Genomic DNA, 18,272 nt, shown 5'->3' on the forward strand with positions numbered 1-18,272 from the left:
ATTTCACACCTGGAATAACTCACCAGTGCTTCGCAAGGCCTGCACACAATTTCTTAAAGCAGAATTGTTCATGACTGGGGAAAACGGAAATAGTCCAGCAACTAACTGTACATCAGCAATAGTTAAATGAATTGTGGGATAATAATACAAAGAATTACTCTCTGGAAGTGAAAATGAAACTATGGCTGTATTCAAGGTGACTTTCAAAACACCCTACTACTAATAACCTGGCCAACACTATATTTAACTTGAATTCTGCAACGGCCTTCTAAAAGGTTTGTTTGTATCTTGTCCCTCTACTTAGCCTGTCGACCCAGAAGTCACTGTGATCCTTTACAAACAGAAATTGAAGTTGTCATCCCTCTATCCAAAACCCTCCACTGACTTTCCACTACATTGAGAATGAAAGGCAGAGTCCTTCCAGTTAAGCCACAAGATGCCCGTGTGAACAGGACCCCAACCTAGCTCTGACCTCATCACCTTCTGTGACTCCCAAGCTTGCTCCACTCCAGTCATACTGGCCCCTTTGTCCCAAGCAAAATTCTTTTTCTTAGCCTTCGAACTGCAAAGGGTGCTCTTCCCCAAATTACAATATGGCGCACACTTGCAGCTAATTGTCTCTGCTCAAATGTCTGCTTAAACAAAAGGCTTTCCCTGTCCATTCAGTAGCTCTGCTGAATCCCCACATCCATCTCATCATCACCATGCTTAAGTTTCCCAGCACTGAATGGGCCACTATCTGATATACACTTTACTCATTTGCATATCACATTCCTCAACCCCAAATAAGACGTGAGCACCATGAAGGCCAAAATCCTAATTCAACTCACTCAGGGCATAGACCAGGGCCTGACATAAAAGAGCACTGACATAAAAGAGAACTACTACTTGGGTTTTTTTGTTTGTTTTTTGGGGCCGAAACCCAGGACTGCTTCTTGTTAATGGGCTGGCCTCACACAAGTAACCTTAAACTTCCTTGCTTCAGTTCAGATTCTCCATAGGCAAAAGGATATTGGTGGTACCTACTTCTTAGGGCTTTGTGAAAACTAGTAGTTATTTCAACACAAGTCAAGAAAATAAATGTTTTAAGTATATCAAAGATTTGAAATACAGTTCAAAAAACTTGGTTTAAAGATTTTAAAAACCCATATCTAACAATTTTAAGTATAATTATAAGTATAGTTAAAAATATAAGCAGATTATACCCACATGTAGCAGCTATCCAGCCTCATTAATTACCAGGTGCTTGGGTTACAGAGAGCATCCAGCTGGGTAGAGCAGGCCCCACCCCACCCCTCCCTGGCTGCCAATAAAACAATTATTAAACAGATTAAACAATGAAATATCCAAAGCAGCTTAAACCAATAATCAGTTTTATTTTTTCTCATGTAATACGAAGTCTGGAAATAACAAATCCAGGGCAAGTGCAGACACTCAAAGAGGCCACCCGGGAAGCCAGGATCATTGTGATTTTTCTGCAGTATCCCCATTAGCCTGAGGCTTGCATCCTCACAGTCACAAAGCAGATCTTTAACACTAGGTACTAGATCTCCTTGCAAGGTGAGAAGTAGGGGGAAGAGCAAGGGGGAAGAAAAAAAAAAGGTAGAGAAGAATCCAGGTAAAAATGACCCTTTTCAAGAGCTTTCTTACAGCCCATACAGTGACATCTGCTTGTCACTGGCCAGGCTGTGGGACATGGACTGTGCCAGTCGCAAGAAAATCTGTAAGAGACTTTTAAAAATAGCACACCTTACTGATCAGACAAAACTTGGATTTTCTTTATAAGAAAGAAGAGATACTGGAGAAGCAACTACAGTATATATTATGTTATATACATGTTACTCTTGGCTGGACAAGAGGCCAAAAACATTCCAAAGGATCCATCTGATGAAGACATTCTGCTCTGATCACAATGCATTTGAATTAGACACTTGTAACAAACAGGTACTAAAAATACCCACATGTTACACAGCAGGTAACTATTCTAAAAAGTTCCATTGGTTAAGTAGTTGTCCAAAAGGAAATGAACACATATCAAGGATAAAATTATAGTAAAAATACTATATACAAACCTTCTGTGATGAGGCATAAGGGTTACTTGGAAGGGCATAACCTTAAAAATAAAGACTGAAAATTAATGAGCGAGCGTCCATTTTCAAGATGAAAGACTGGCAGTTAAGTGCAATTCATTTTGACTAAGAGATCCCACTGGGGAGTGAATTCTATGCACAAGTGAGGGCTGTGGCTGAAATTATCGCCACATAGGGATTGTCTGCAGAGTGGTTTCTCATCATGTGTTTCCTGAAGGAATGCTATTAATTATAATTTTTAACTTTTAAATAAAAATTTCACCTAGTGTGAGTGCCCACATGTTGCATAAAAATGGAGGTATTGCTGGCTAAGCTTTCTCCGCCTCAGCAATACTGACATTTTGGGGGCCCATAATTTCTCCTTCCCATGGGGACCCCCTGTGCTTTGTAGGATGTTTAGCAGCATCCCTGTCACCCGAAACATGCCAGTAGCACCTCCCCACAGTTTTAACAGCCCAAAATGTCTCTAGACATTGCCAAACGTCCCTGGGGAGCAAAGTTACCCCCAGTTGAGAACCACTGCTGTAGACCAAGGACTGGCACATTTTTTTCTGTAAAGGGCCAGATAATGAGTATTCCAGGCTTTGTGGGCCACACGTGGTCTCTCTTACACATTTTTCTTCTTTAAAAATGCAACAACTATTCTTAGTTTGCCACTGTACAAACAGCTGGCCCTTGTTACCGACTTTCCCACATTCCTTATTTTGTAGTTTTTTTCTCTTTACTGTTTTTTTCTCTCATGAGGGACATACTGAGGCCAGGAAAGGCTAATCCACTTGATGAATTTACAGAGATCCGCCCTGTGTGCTTACTCTTGGTCCCAGAAGGTGCAAGGTGGTGTTAAAGTCATTTTGACATTAAATACCAGACTAGGGCTTCTAACCCTAAGTTCTCGTGCTTGTTAAAAGCTAAACGTACACTGGCAGCTTCTTCACACCACGGATACATGTTTCCTCACCCACTGTGAGTTCTCACGTATCTCTGAAGTGATGTGGAAAAACCCGTCTCTCCACAGTCATTACACAAATTAGATTTCTCCCAAGTTAGCAGGTATTCGTCTGTGCCCCGTGAGATGAGTTCATCAAGGCCTCCTGCCTTCCTTACACCTGTGCTCTCATGTTTGTCTCAAGGAAAATGCCTCACTGGAGCCTTTTCCACACCGATGACACGAAGAGCTTCTCTCCTCGGTGAGTCTTCACGTGACTCCTGAGGGACGAGTGATCACTGAAGGCTTTCCCACAGGCCAGGCACTCGTAGGGCTTCTCGCCAGTGTGTATTCTCCTGTGCACGTTAAGGTTCGAGCCTATGCTGAAGGCTTTCCCGCAGTGATCACACTCATAAGGCTTCTCCCCCGTGTGACTTCTCATGTGTGTCTTAAGGGTCGACTGGTTTCTGAAGGCTTTCCCACACTGTCTGCATTCAACGCGTTTCTTTACAAGATGAACACTCATGTGCCTCCTCCGGGATAAATAATCACCGAAGACTTTCCCACAGGCCGCACACTCGTAGCGTCTCTCTTGAGTGTGTATTTTCCTATGCGCGGTGAGGTTTGAGCTTGCACTGAAGGCCTTCCCGCAGAGGTCGCACCCGTACGGCTTCTCTCCGGTGTGAGAATTCATGTGTGTCTTAAGGATGGACTGGTTTCTGAAGGCTTTCCCACACTGTCTACATTCAACCGGTTTCTTTACAATATGAATTCTCATGTGTTTTCGCCGTGACAAGAGGTCACCGAACGATTTCCCGCATTCTTTACATTCATATGTTTTCTCCACCATGTGGTTCTTCTTGTGCAGGTTAAAGTTAGACTTCCATCGGAAGGCTTTTCCACACTGCGTGCATTCGTAGGGTTTCTCCCCTGTGTGGTTCCTGACATGCTCTTTGAGATGTGAGGGATGCTGGAAAGCCTTCCCACAGTCGTGACACTCATAGGGTCTCTCTCCAGTATGTGTTCTTCTGTGTGCAATCAGGTGGCAGCTCCTGCCATATGCCTTCCCACATTCGTCACACTTGTAAGGTCTCTCCCCAGTGTGAACCCTCATGTGTATCTTCAGGGAGGAGAGGGTTCGGAATGCGTTTCCACACTGACTGCAGTCAAAGGGCTTCTCGGTGAGGTGAGTTCTTGCATGACTCCTAAGGGCTGAGGGATCGTTGAAAGCTTTCCCACAAGCACTGCATTCGTAGGGTTTCTCCCCAGTGTGTATTCTCCTGTGCCGTGTGAGGGAAGCACTCGTGGTGAAGGCTTTTTGGCACTGATGACATTCATGCATTTTCCTGCCATTGTAAATGCTCACATGTTGGGTTACGTGTGCTCTGTTCTTGAAAGTTACCCCGTAGTCCCGGCGGTGATAGGGCCTCTTGCCAGCGTGCCTTCCCATCTGCTGAGTAAGATGAGCACCCATGCTGAAGACTTCAAACAGGTCAGCATAGTCAGTGGGCTTCTCTCCAAGGCGAGTTCTTTCCTGTTGATTAAGAGGTGAGCGTTGATGAAAGCATTTCTCATATTCATGACATTCCTAAGAATATCCCCACATAAACTGACATGAATAGAAGCACATCATGACTGATGATGTCATAATTTGCATTGCAAAAGTACCGCTCCTGCCCCATTTGGGCCCTGTCAAATAACACAGCTGAATGCCATGCCCCTGAGCCTCCATGTGTGTAGCCTTTGCAAAGGTTTTGCATATACTTAATGTTAACTGTTTAAATTAAGCCCCAGCAGTCAATATCTGAGACACAGCTGTAGGAATATTTACCCATTGGAACTTGAAGTGAAGAAGTCTGGAGCCATGTTTAGTGTTTTCCCCAAGAGGGTAATACTCAGTTTCCTCTCGGGGACTGCTACCTCCCTGGTTTTGAACTGCTTTTCTAACTCAAGCTGCCCCTGTCCTCTCCTGATATGGAAGATCCAGAATTATCCCAAGGAAATCTTACCACTGTCACACCATTAGATGTTTCCTTCCCAAAAATATCTTCCATAAGAATCGACCATTTGGTTTTAGATGGAGGCTCCCAATCTGAAACAAGTTGGAAAAAAATATTAACTTGCTGGAGAAAGAAAATGGTGGGATGATGGTGACAAAAACAGGTGGCTTTCTTTGCAAATACTAACCCTAAATAAGGAAAGGGAATGTAAAAGGGGAGAAGGCACATAACTAAAAATGACTGGAAAATTTGGCTGTGTGCAGTATTTCGCAGTAACGGGGGTAGAAATTTAAATTTAACTCACTAAGAAGTAATCCTTCAAAGACTGACATTGATAATGACATTAAGAGTGCGATCAGGCATGTTGAGTGTGAAAGAATGGGACAAAGAGCTCACGTGGATGTGTCCAATTCAAAGATGAAGGGACACTGAGACCAAAAGACTTCTGAGAGGATGGGGGGGCAGTGAACGGGAAAGAGCATTTTCAAACTTCCGTGGGTGAAATTTCCTAATGGATCGCCATCATCCCGTTGCTGGATAGAGCAGATTCTGAAGGACTTGTGCCTGCCTGGTGCTTACCAGGACAAGTGCCTCGGTGAAGTTCCCTCTCCTCTGTCCTCAGCTCCTCTTCTTGCTCCAAGTGGGAGATGAGGCTGGGTTTGCCCACCTGACACCCTACTCACGGGGAAAGACACATGTTGAGGGAAGATCGTGCAGAGGACAACCCCTTCCATTAGTCTGGGGTCAGTGTTTTGGTCTTCAGTGTTCTGAAGGTGGACAAGTCTGACTTAGAAGCAGCAAAGTGATGGTGCCAAATTTCTAAGGAACACAGTGAAAGGCTTTCATAAAACACAAAACCATAAATACCCACACATTTTGCCCTTCAAAAGAATGAGGATTTCTTAACTCAGAAAGCTATGCCCAAGCTCAGACATACTTGACAACCTCCCAGGTCAAAACAGTGGACAGGTCTCAATATCTAAAGGGAGATACCATCAGGGCAGGCACCAGGTCAGCTTGTTCATAATTGTTTAAACAAACATGCTGTGTTGTAAATTAAAAAAACAAAACAAAACAACTGTGTTCCAAATCCCCACACAGTTTTTGGGTCACAGCAAGTACTTACAACAAAAACACTTGATTCATGAATTAATAAGTGAAGAAATGATGCCAGCCTTACCCACTGAGGCAAGGTTGCTGTAGTTCTCCAGCATCACATCTTTGTACAGTTTTCTCTGAGAAGAATCCAGTAAGGGCCACTCCTTCTCGGTGAAGTCCACAGCAACATCCTGGAACGTCACTGATTCCTGAAACACCACACACATCTGGGGTCAGTGAGAACTCAGCATGTATATCTGTGTTCAAAGATGGCTGAGCCTAAAGACAACATGAGAGACTCTAAACACGGGATTTCCAATATGAGGTTCTGGGGTCTGAACATTTACTGTAGAAGTCAGTCCTCAGGTGTCTTCTCTTCTCTGAGCTGATCTCATCCTAGCTCACTGCTTCAAATGCAGCTGCAACATAGGACCAAACCTCTCTCCACTTCTACCCTGGCCTGAGAGCTCTGAGCTATATTATGAGAGAAACCGCTGTGACATAAGTCATTTCCCATAACATCCCCGATACCAGGACAGCCTCACAGCCATCTCTGGTTCTTTCTCTTGCACCTGATCAGGTAGGTATTGATCAGCCTGGATGAAGATCTAAAAGAATTCTAATATGTGATACCGGCGGCATTCCAGGGAAGTGCCTCTGCCACCCTCAGGGGCCTAGAGAACTTGGTGTACCTGGGAACCAACACTGGCTGATGTATGGGGCTCCAGGCCGTCGCACACAAACAGGTCCACATCCTGGGGACAGGAATGGTCTTCTGAAGAAAGAGGAATTTCTGGCTCATGGATACAGGCAGGCTCCCGAGTGGACATAGCTAGAGGAGAGAAGACCCATGAGAATGAAAGCCTGCCCGATACTCAAAAATCAGGAAACTGCCCCGTATTTATCAAAATAGTAAATAGGATGCTGCATGGCTACCAGTTACCTGTATCCTTCCTTACACATCCCCTTGTCTCGCCCAAGCTCACAAAGACTCTCAGTCAGCAGCAGCCACCTGTGGGGCTCCCAGGACTCCACTCCCACCCCCTTTCAGTTCATGCATCCTCCTCCACTTCTCACCTGGCAGCCCTCCCACTAGCTGTGCACACCCTTGCCCGCAGTGAAGTGGCAGGGGCCGCCTGAGCTTGATTTCTGAGGGCATTCATCACCCGGAGAACTCACCACATGTGGGAGACAGACCAAGAGCTGCCATCCTTTGAGAATGGTAGTAAATCTGCCTGAACAGCAGGGCGCCGGCACCAGGAAGTTACTCTCTCGCTCTCATGGGACTCTTGGAGCAAGCATCTGTAGAGAATGAGAAAAAGACTACTAGGGGTGGCCAAAGGCTTTCTGTCTCTCCTGCTCACAGGACAATTCTGACTGCTGTGTTTCAGCATTTCTTCCTTTTGAGAAGCAAGTTCTGTCTCATCCTGGGCCTAACTCTGCTAAGGTAAAACCTCGAGGTGGTGAAGGTCCCTGACCTACCTCAAGTAAGATTCAGATTCACCCTCCCAAGTAATTTGTCATCACACACAATTCTGTTAAACTCTGTCACTCATGAAACACTTGGGCCCCAGGACTTCTTCAACTTAAAGGCTTGTTGTGGGTTAGGACGGCTCTAGTATCCATGAGGATGCACCTAGGACTGTGTTCTGATCTCCGACGCCTTTGGTATCACAAACAGAGACACCCAGGCCTTGTCATCACGAGAATCAGCTGCACCTCACAGTGATTCAGAAATGTGCTCTCTGGACAAAACCTCCTACCAAACATCCTTCTTACGTGAACTCTCCCGCTTAGAGGGGATTCCAGGCCACCCGTGCTTCTAACAGCAAATTCCTCTTCTCACTCCCCACCTACCAGCTGAGATTCATCATGATGTAACACTTCCACCATTTTCTGTCCAAATTCCTATAATCTGCCTACTATACCCCTAATGAACAAAAGACCAGCCCTGTATGATCCCAGCCATCTGTTTCCTCCCTGGAGATACTTGGAAAGACAGGTCTACATACACACAATCACACTAGCAGCTTTCAAAACTCAAAGTCACTGTAACTCTACAAGGAGCGGCTACACTACAGAAAAGCATATGGAGCATTCCAATGTTCCAGTCTCCAAAAACCATGTAAAAATCTCACCAGTTTTTCTAAACCCCCAAACTGTCTTAGGTTACCCTTGCTTTCAGGAAATAATCTTGCATCTCATTTAACAGTCATCACAACTAAAAAACATACCTCAGCAAAGAACTGGAAAATAAAGACTTAAAGAACACTTCCATTTATAATAGCATAAGATACACAAAATACCTAGGAATAAATCAAATAAAAGCCGTACAGGACATCTTCACGATAGAACCTGCGAAGCACCGCTGGAAGACATCAAAGACCTGAGTAAGCGAGGGGCTGTATCGCTTTCACGCAAGAATTAATGTGCTAAGGTATTTATTCTCTCTCCTCAAATTCGTCTGCAGAAACAACACAGTCCTTATCCAAATCCCAGCAGGTTATTTTCTAGCCATCGATGAGCCAACTCTAAAATGTGTACCAGAATGCAAAAGAGCTAGAAGATCAAGAACAATGTTAAGAAAAACAAACCTGGAAGATTCATACTACTAACTTTACCACCATGATGAAGAGCTGTTGGAATAAGTATAGACAAAAAGTCAATGAAAAAAAGAGTTAGAAATAGATCTACATGTGCAGAGTCAAATGATTTTCAATTAGGGAACAAAGCAATTCCTTAGGGAAGGCAGTCTTTTTAACAGTGCTGAGGAGCACCCTACCAGCTGCTAGATGGATGCTGCCCAATTCATAAATCACCTAATAAAGCCAATTAGATCTTCAAATGAAAAAAACAAACAAAAGCCCAAACAAAAAACAAAACAAACAAAAAATGTCTTACACTTCCACTTATATGCAGTACCTAGAACCTTCTCTTAGTCTGTTGCCTCTCTTTTAACTTTGTTCATATCACCTGTTGTACAAAAATTTTTATTTTTCATGTAGATAAGTATTTCCACATTTTCACAATTTCCTGCATTTTTTCCTTAGAGGCTTTAATTTTTTCAATGAAGCACTCTCTCCAATATTTTTATTGTCTTGTATTTAGCTCTTCCATCCATTTGGATAATTCTGTTGAAGATGTATACAATTCTCCCAACATCATTTATTGAAGAGTCCCAGTTTTCCCTATCAATGTGAAAATGACTCTTCCATAATACTGTTACATAAATAAGCCAAAACGACTTCTGTTTATTGGCCCCTAGGTTACTTCCTCACTAAAGGCAGAGATCCATCAGCTCAAAAGCCCACTGGTGTCAAACTCAAAATTTTACATATCCAATTATTTTTAAATAGCCAAAACAAGGAAATTTCTAGCCATTTAGAGCCTGCTTAATACACCCCACAAAACCTCCCAGCACAGCTATTAACTGTTAATAAGATAAGGCTTTGTAGTCTAAGACTCCAAAACTCTGCTGTCCTTCAGAGTTCTCCTTCCCAGAGACTCCTTGCCAGGTCCTAGAGCCCCCCCCCCCGAAGGTCCCTTACTCACTCCCCTTCTGAGTAGAGAAACACTCTTCTCTCCTGCCCCTCCCGTCACGTCCTAGCCCCTGGACAGACTCCTGCTGGAGAGGCATCCCCATGTGCAACCTGCTAACCTGTCAGAGCATCGCCTGATAAAGCTTGTGTGTGCTACTGCCATCTCAGTTGTATCTTTTTCCCCCAGATCAGTCTCAAACACCTTTGAAGTCCTAAAGAGACCAAGCCACCCATATACACGTGAAGCCTCTATGGGGGCAAGGGGGCTGGGGCAGGGGGGAGGGAGTTAAGATTCTAACCCACTGATAGGTTGTCTGGTTCTCCATTAATACACATTATTTTACTGTCTTGTATCTAAGACAACATGTCACTCATCACTGTTCTTCTTTGTCAAAAATATTGGATATTCTTGCATCTTCTTTTGCAGGTGAAATTTAGATTCAGCTATACTATTTGTATAGTGCCTTTTCATTTTCATTAATGTTTTGCCGTTTTAATGTCTTCATTTTCTATATGCTTCTAAACAGGCACATTTATTCAAATGATCCTATGGTAAAATGTTTAGAATATTTCCAATTTTTCACAAGTAGAAAAACAACACTTGGAAGAAATCTTTGCAGCTAAATTTTTGCAGATTTTTTTTCAAGTTTTTCCTTAGAATGAATTTCTAGATAGTGAAATGTTTAGTCAGCATTGATGAACATTTCAAGCCTTTCAGTAAGTGTAGCCAGACTGCTCTCCAAACAGCTTTACTTGCAGTTTCTTTAGCTACCGACATACTTCTCATATGCTAGGGGAAAAACCCTTGTTTGCCAAGTTGGTGAATTAATTTCTTTTCAAATCAAAAACTGAGAATAAGTGTAAAATATGGTAAGAAATAGAACACAATTTTATAGCTTGTTAACTGGAAAATAAGGGGCAAGCTGTTTAATTCCTTGAGCTGTAATTAAATGTTACCAAACACCAGTCTTAACCTTTTTTCTAGAAATATGAACACATCAGAGATAATAAAATGCAAGTAAATTACAAAAATTAAAAATACTCTTTGGAACAACTTATGAAACTGTGGGTGAAGTAACAATAATAATGGTAATTGCATTTCTCTTTGTCAGTTTACAAAGAGACTGAACAGCACTGCCATTGGTTGGAACCCAGGTCCCACTTTATGTTAAGCACGATCCAGTGTTGGATTTCCCTGAACCCCACAGGAAACCAATCAGATAGGCCTTACAGCACCATCACAGGTGTGCAAACAGGCTCGGAGAGTTTAAGTAACTTCCAGAAAAGTACACAGCAGGTGGCAAGGGTGGGAACTGAGCTCTAATTTCTTTAACTGCAAAGCCTGAGTTCATTCCTCCCTTGGGAGGTGGGAAGGGAGTTTATTTGTCTAACTACCACCTAAGTGAGGACAGTGAGGGTGAAACAGTTCTGTTGATGCAGTAGATTCTCAACAAATGTTAGCTCCCCTCTCTTTCCCCTTAAGCAGTGAGGAAATACACAAATGTTAACCATCTTTCATTCATGCTAGAAACTACGGTACCTACAGCTCCAAGATCAGGTGCTGCCACCTTCTGGGTATAAAGAGGTATTGCAAGCTTTCTCTGGTCAAACTTGGAACAATCCTTGCCCTTCTTCCCAAGTAGAGGTGATTCTCATTTACAAAGCTCTTTCTCACTGTGCCTTTGGGTCCAACGTCAGATTACTACTGAGGAAAGGCTAGTTCAGTTAACAAAGACCGAGCATCACGGAAGTGCAAGGTCTCCACCCTGACCTCCCACTTATTCCTCAATTCTCAATTTACAAATCTCTACTCCAGTGTCTGTCCCCTAAGTTCTCTTGCCAACATCAATACCAACATGACAAATAAAGCATGCAGTGCTTTACTATGTACAAGGTATCCCCTGAGTCTTTCCAGGGACTCTGACTTAATCCTCACAACTTCCCTGGGAGGTAAGCAGTATCTTGAGAAAAGTGAGACCACAAGGTGGGGGGGGGGGGGCCTATGGAACTTGCGGGGGAAGAGTCCCTTCATGTCCTATGAGATGTTTGCTGACCCAGGAGCTAGGACACAGTCATATGGCTTAGCCACACCTTGGCCCCCACCATTCACCACCACCACCAGTGTGGGACAGATACACAGATGGTTCAAGCCTGGAGAATGCACTCATCAATTTCCGACCTGTGGGATGTTGTCAGTCTCACTGTAATGCAAACCAGAGGCCAGAGCGAAGTTCTGGACTGCTGCTCATCTGGTGATACACTTGCAGAGCTAGAATCAGGGAGCTTGAACACAGGTGGAGCAGGAATACTTCAGCATCTAAGTGACTGGATGTGGAGCAGAGGGACCCAGGAACAGTTACGGGATCTGTTAAAGGAGCTTTGAGCCCTGTTTCTACATGATACATGAAACAAAACCACGATAATCAGATTGAGATCAGCACAAATAAAGGGGATGGAAGAATAGCTACTGAGGTTAATTTCTCTCTTAACTTCTTCCTAACACAGTGAAACCAGTTCCATTTTTTCATTTTGACAACTCTTACCCCATTGTCACTGGGATCCGTGTTTCTCTCTACCAGGGCCAACTAGGGTGAGGGAAGAGAGGTTGCTGGAGTACAAAATTCAAAGAGGCGCTTTCTACATCACACAAGTGCAGGGTTAATGCATCCTTGGATTCCACACCCTAGGATTCCTGTCTCCCTCACCCTAACCTCATCCCTGCTTCTCACTATTACAGAAGATCTGCCTCCTTCATCAGTTTTTTGGTCCAACACAAATTTTACCCTTAAAAATGTTCTATTATGAGTTCTCCTTTGTGGCCATAATTCTTCCAGTATTTGATTTAAAAACTCCATATTCAATTTTGTAATACTGTCCCAAGCTATTCAGAATTTGCAGATGTAGATATTACAGAGAGAATGTTTCTTTTATTACTTTAAGGAGTGATATTTCTACCCTTGCTGGAACTGTTTCTATCAGTGTGATTCTCATAGACACAGACAAAGCACCAATAGTTGTGAGAACACTGTGTGCCATTTTTCTCAGTCCAGAAATGTGTTACATTTGTAAATCAGTATTTCTGTATACTTTATTATCTTCAAGCTTTCAACCAACCAGGTGAAATGTCCCAGGGAATAAAAGGGCAGATTAAGACTTCTGTTTCCAAAAGGCAATCCAGATATCCTGATTAGACCTTCCACTCAAAACTATTCTAAGTGCAACACAAAATAGAGACAGATATCTTTAAAAATCATTTACAAGCTAGTAATAAATACTCTGAAATTTTAAAATTTTGATTTCTAAAAGGACAATTTTAATTGTTGAAATAAAGGCAAATAGAGAGGACTAAGTAAATAGCTTCAGCAGATTATACACAGCCAAAAAAAATTTTTTTTCCCCTAGAGTATCACACAGTGTGGTCCTCAAGCCAGTTATATAAACATCACCTAGAGAGCTTTACTAATTCTGATGCCCAGTTCAAATCCCAGTCCAATTAAATGAGACTCTTTGGAGTAGACTGATGAATCTGCTTTAACAAGCACTACAGGTGACTTTTACGCAAGCTTAAACTTAAAAACCTCTTCTAGAGCATAAACATGAGGACACACAGAAAAGAGATGATCAGTGTAAAGACGATTAAGAGCCACGGGGGACAGAGGGAAAAGGACTGCACGGATTCTAAATGGAGTTCGAAAAGAAGAGAGGGAAGGAGCACAGGCAGATACTGCAAAATACAGTAGCTGTGGGTTTCTCATTTCAGAAGACAGATTAAAGATACAAAGAAACCACACTTAGATACAATACCAATGAACCAGAGAACACCAATAGGAAAAAGAATATTTTATTCTTTTATACACTTCTTTAACAACCAAAATGTCCATTAAGCTGGTAAAATAACAGTATATTTGGGCTTGCCACTCACAGAAAGGAGAAATCCTAAAAGATACATTTAAGGGAGAAAAATAATCAAGGATCCAGTCAGAGAAAAAAAACACAGGTTACCTTTAAACCAGCGGTTCTCAAACTTCAAGCTGCATCATCTGAATCACCTGGAGGGCCTGTTAAAACACAGTGAAAATGTATTTTAAAAAATAAACCAAAAAATTCACATTGTTAGGCCCCATCCCATTTCTGATTCAGAAGATCTGGGGTATGGAGTGCAAGAATATGCATTTCCAACCAGTTCCTGTGTGATGCTGATGCTCTTGGTCTAAAGAGCACACTTTTTTTTTTTTTTTAAATCGCTGCTTTAAAGAAATAAACATGATAGCCAACACCTGACTTTTTGTTAGCAACAATGGAAACCAGAAGATAGTGGAACATTTTCATGGCTCTGAAAGAGTATACACTCCTTTTAACAACCAAAATGTCCATTAAGATGGCAAAATAACAGTATATTCGGGCTTGCCATTCACAGGAAAGAGAAATCCTAAAAGATGTATTTCAGGGAGAAAAATAATCAAGGATCCAAAGTAAAGAGTGATAAGAACTTACACCAAAGAGTCCAGAAATCAAAGAAAGCACACAAAGTGGCACATGTGTGCACATAATGAAACTGAAAATGATTTCATGTAATAATAATCTCTTCTGAGGTTTAAAAAAGACAGTTAACACACATGATCACAAACCCATGTTAAATCAGGAGAGTGATAACATGCATCAGAAATCCACACTTAATGAACAAGCATGGATTAAGAATTCTCCAGGGTGACCACTAACATCGACATAAATAAACTCAGGATGTATGTAAATATGTAGATAAATTCAAAATGTGCAGAGATAAAAAGTTGAGTAAAAAATACTCAAAAGAAAAGAAATTCAAAGAGAGAAAAAACAAATTTAAAAACCAAATTTTTTAATACACAATGTTAACAGACCAAATGCTTCAACTAAAATAGATATTCTCAAAATAGAGTAAAACAACCCAGTTTTATGCTGTTTACAAGAGCTATCATAAACATAGGGATACGACAAGAATGGAAATAAAAAGAAGATATACAAGGCAAATACTTTTTTTTAAAATCTGGTTTAAATATATTAATATCAGACAGAATGAATTAAGGCAAAAAAGCTAATAGAGGAAGCTGAAGAATTATATAAGGAAAAGAGGTATAATCCAGTAAAAAGCTGTGTGTGTGTGTGTGTGTGTGTGTGTGTGTTACATATGTTACAGCCTCAAAAACAGGGTGAGGGCAGAACTCTAAGGAGAATGGACTAGGCCACCACCAGAGCTCTCACTAATACAGCTCAAGCAGACAAGTCAGTAACTACATGCAGACTGCACAAATATGAAATTGTATTTCTTAACTATAAAATCCAACCACACATGGGTCACATTGTGTGTCTCAGAAAATGACGTCAGTCTCTGACCACAGTGCAATGAAGTTAGCAAACAATAACCAAAAAATAACTAGAAAAAGTCACAGAAATGGAAAAGTCCCAAATTCACATGTCAAAGGAGTCATACTTGATAGTATTTAGAACTGAATATAATAAAATACTATCGCTGCAGTTCTTTGGGGTGTGCAGGGTACCCAAGGTAAGAAATTGTAAAGAAACATGGCAAAAAATGTAAAAGAAAGAAAATTATAAAAACAGAGTTGTGAAATAGAAAACATACATATTATAAAGTGGTTCAATCAAGCCAAAAGTTCTTCGAGAAAAACAGACTTGTCAAAATTCTGGCAGGATTTATTAAAAAAAAAAAAAAGTACATGTAAATAAAAGAATGAAAAATGAGAAAAATCATTATACATGTAGCAAGCATTAAAAATACAAGAACACATTATTAACAACTTTGACTCTTTAATTTAGCCTTAGATAGAATGAATAAATTCCTTAAGAAATTTTACTTACCATAACAACATACAGAACATGGATGCCCCGTGACTTTTTTAAATTGAAGTATAGTCAGTTACAATGTGTCAGTTTCTGGTGTACAGCATAATATCCCAGTCATGCATATATATACATGTATTCATTTTCATATTCTTTTTCATTAAAGGTTATTACAAGATACTGAATATAGTTCCCTGTGCTATACAGAAGAAATCTGGTTTTTTTTTAATCTTTTTATATACAGTGGTTAACCTTTGCAAACCTCAAACTTCCAAATTTATCCCTTCCCTCCCCCATTCCCCCATAACCATAAAATTGTTTACTATGTCTGAGAGTCTATTTTTTTTTATAGATGAGTTCATTAGTGTCCTGTTCTGTTTTTGTTTGTTTTTTTTTTTTTCTTTGTTGTTAGATTCTACATATGAGTGATATCTACGTTCTTTTTCTTTCTCTTTCTGGCTTACTTAGAATGACGATCTCCAGGTCCATCCGTGTTGTTGCAAATGGCATTGTTTTACTCTTTTTTTAATCGCTGAGTAGTAGCTATGGCTCTCTCTCTCTCTTTTTTTTTTAATACTTATTTTGTTTAGAGCGGCTTCAGATTCACAGCAGAATTGAGCAGAATAGTACCTATGACTCTTAAGGGGACTGAAACAACAGCTGAAAAAATTTCCACAAAGAAACCTCCAGACCTCCATGGTCTTTCCTGGTACAACTGCCTTTTAAGAAACAAATGATCCTACTCTTAGGCAAAATATTCCACAGTTTAGAAACAAGAAGGAATACTCCCACCCCACTGTGTGAGGCTGGCATATACCTGAAAACAGAAAAGGAATTACAAGCCACTTTCACTCAAACACAGATACAAATCATCCAACAAAAATACTGGCAAACAGAAACCAAAAATGATAAAAAAAAAAGTACGTATGCTTTCCCAAGTTAGTTAACTTACCAATACAAATTTAATGTAATGTTACAAAATCAATTGGTTTAATTCACATTATCAACTAAATAAGAAAAGTGTATTTTTCATTCAATCAATGCACGAACAGAACTAGCATTTTTCACAGACTAGGCATAATTTAAGGTGACTGAAATACATCAACATATCAAAGTAGATAAGGGAGAGGGGTATATCACTCATTAAAAGCCTTCAGCTGTTGGACAAAAACAGTCAAATTAGGTAGGAAAAGGGATCTTCCTTTACCTAATAAATACTATGCCTCCTCTTTCCCCCCGAAAAGCCTCCAGCAAACATTATTCAAATTAATTCCCCTTAATACAGCACTGCCTGAAGTTTGCTGTCCAAACTTCCACTTGCTACTGGAAGTCTCTAGGCTGTGCAGCAAAGAAATAATACAAAATGTGTAGGATGCAAAAGGGAAATATAAACATTTACCTACCTAGAAATAAACCCAGCCAAAAAAAACCAAAACAAAAATCCTTAAATCCTTTTTTGCTGATGCTCTTAAAACTTCATTGAAAGGCATCATAGAAGATGTAATTAATTGATGGTAAAATTCAATGGCATAATGATGGCCATTATTCTCAAAATTCACATACAGATTCAACACAACTTGAAAACAAAACTCCAGTATGTGGAACTTCATAAACCGACTAAAATTTAAGTTACAATGTATATGAAAAAGAATGGGTAGGTTTACGAACATGATCTATAAGATACTTGGAAATCTCTAAATTAAAATGTGTGCGTCCATCAATATGGAAAAAGGATGTCTCTAAAAATACTTGTGTGTCCATTCACAAATAATTACTAAAATTAGGAAATACATTTCTGAGAAAACATAAGCAGTAAAATCCACAAAGTAAATCACGGGGAAAGAGAAGGATGCAGTTCAGAATACAGGTTTCTGAGGTTTTGTAATCTTACTCTTCTTGGCCTAGTTTGTGGATTCGCATTATTGTTCTTTTGATTTTCTGTGTTTTCATTTTTTTTGGCATTGTATGTCTTATGTTCCATTAAAATAATATTTTAAGTGAAAAGGATAAATAGAAGGCATCAAATAAGACAGTAAAAACGCAAAATATTTGTAGTCACAATAATTAATGCACTAACTCTCAAGTGAAACAACAACGTTGAAGCGAATTTTTAAATCTAGTTAGAGGCCATTTACAGGAGAGTCGACTAAAATTTAATAAAGATAGGTACGCAGAAAAGTTTAACTGTAAAAAGCATTCAAGATAAATGCTACAAAAAGAAAACCAGTGTGCTCCAATTAATACTAGGCAACATTGACCACAAAGCAAAAGGTGGGTAGTTTATCCTTGCTGTCTCCAATTCCTGACCCTCCAAAAATGTCCTAAACTCATTCCGGCCAGGCTTTTCCGTCCCCATCCCAAGACGTCAGGTTTTTTGGACCAGTTCACCACTGCCTCCCTCTAGTCGCTAAATACAGTGGTCCTAAACTTTGTCACAAGCGGTTTAATACAGCTGATCACAGGGTCTATAACATACACCTCACCTGGGTTCCTGGCTTCCCGGTTCCAGGTCACCGTTCCCCTTTACTCCTCCCTGCCTGTGGGCCTTTCCTGTCCTCAGGAAGGCCGGGAGTAAATGGTTAAGTGAGGAAACCGGGGCTTACTCGACTGAGGGTAGAATCACGGGGAGCGGAAGCCCCGGAAGCTGCTGCCGAAGGGACGAGGAGTTCACACGTAAAGTCGAGTCGGCCGCGGGGACCAAAAGTTCAGAGGAAGCCGCAGTGGACCACCCCCCTTGCCCATGTGTATAGCGGCAATCGCCTCTCGAGAGTAATGGCTTCCG

The 18,272-nt window shown here is 41.0% G+C and overlaps 1 protein-coding gene across 1 annotated transcript; it reads right to left on the reverse strand.

The window, feature by feature from the left end:
• Nucleotides 1-1,356: 1,356 nt before the first annotated feature.
• ZNF317 (zinc finger protein 317) lies at nucleotides 1,357-18,272 on the reverse strand. The gene is made up of 8 exons (XM_010999190.3): nucleotides 17,974-18,272; nucleotides 13,655-13,710; nucleotides 7,293-7,415; nucleotides 6,806-6,945; nucleotides 6,196-6,322; nucleotides 5,595-5,690; nucleotides 5,025-5,107; nucleotides 1,357-4,549 (listed from the first exon to the last, which is right to left on the reverse strand). The coding sequence occupies exons 3-8, from the start codon at nucleotides 7,321-7,323 to the stop codon at nucleotides 3,230-3,232; spliced, it is 1,797 nt and encodes a 598-aa protein (XP_010997492.3). The 5' UTR covers nucleotides 7,324-7,415; nucleotides 13,655-13,710; nucleotides 17,974-18,272; the 3' UTR covers nucleotides 1,357-3,229.

Source organism: Camelus dromedarius, chromosome 27 (genome assembly GCF_036321535.1).
Source record: "Camelus dromedarius isolate mCamDro1 chromosome 27, mCamDro1.pat, whole genome shotgun sequence".
NCBI lineage: Eukaryota > Metazoa > Chordata > Mammalia > Artiodactyla > Camelidae > Camelus > Camelus dromedarius.

Bases quoted from the DNA above. Each gene is read 5' to 3' on its own strand.
- ZNF317 (XM_010999190.3), bottom strand. From the start codon at position 7,323: ATGGCAGCTCTTGGTCTGTCTCCCACATGTG. The intron at 6,946-7,292 runs GTGAGTTCTCCG...TCTCTCCTCTAG, and splicing joins TGGTCTGTCTCCCACATGTG to CTATGTCCACTCGGGAGCCT. The intron at 5,691-6,195 runs GTAAGGCTGGCA...CCCCGTGAGTAG, and splicing joins CAGCAACCTTGCCTCAGTGG to GGTGTCAGGTGGGCAAACCC.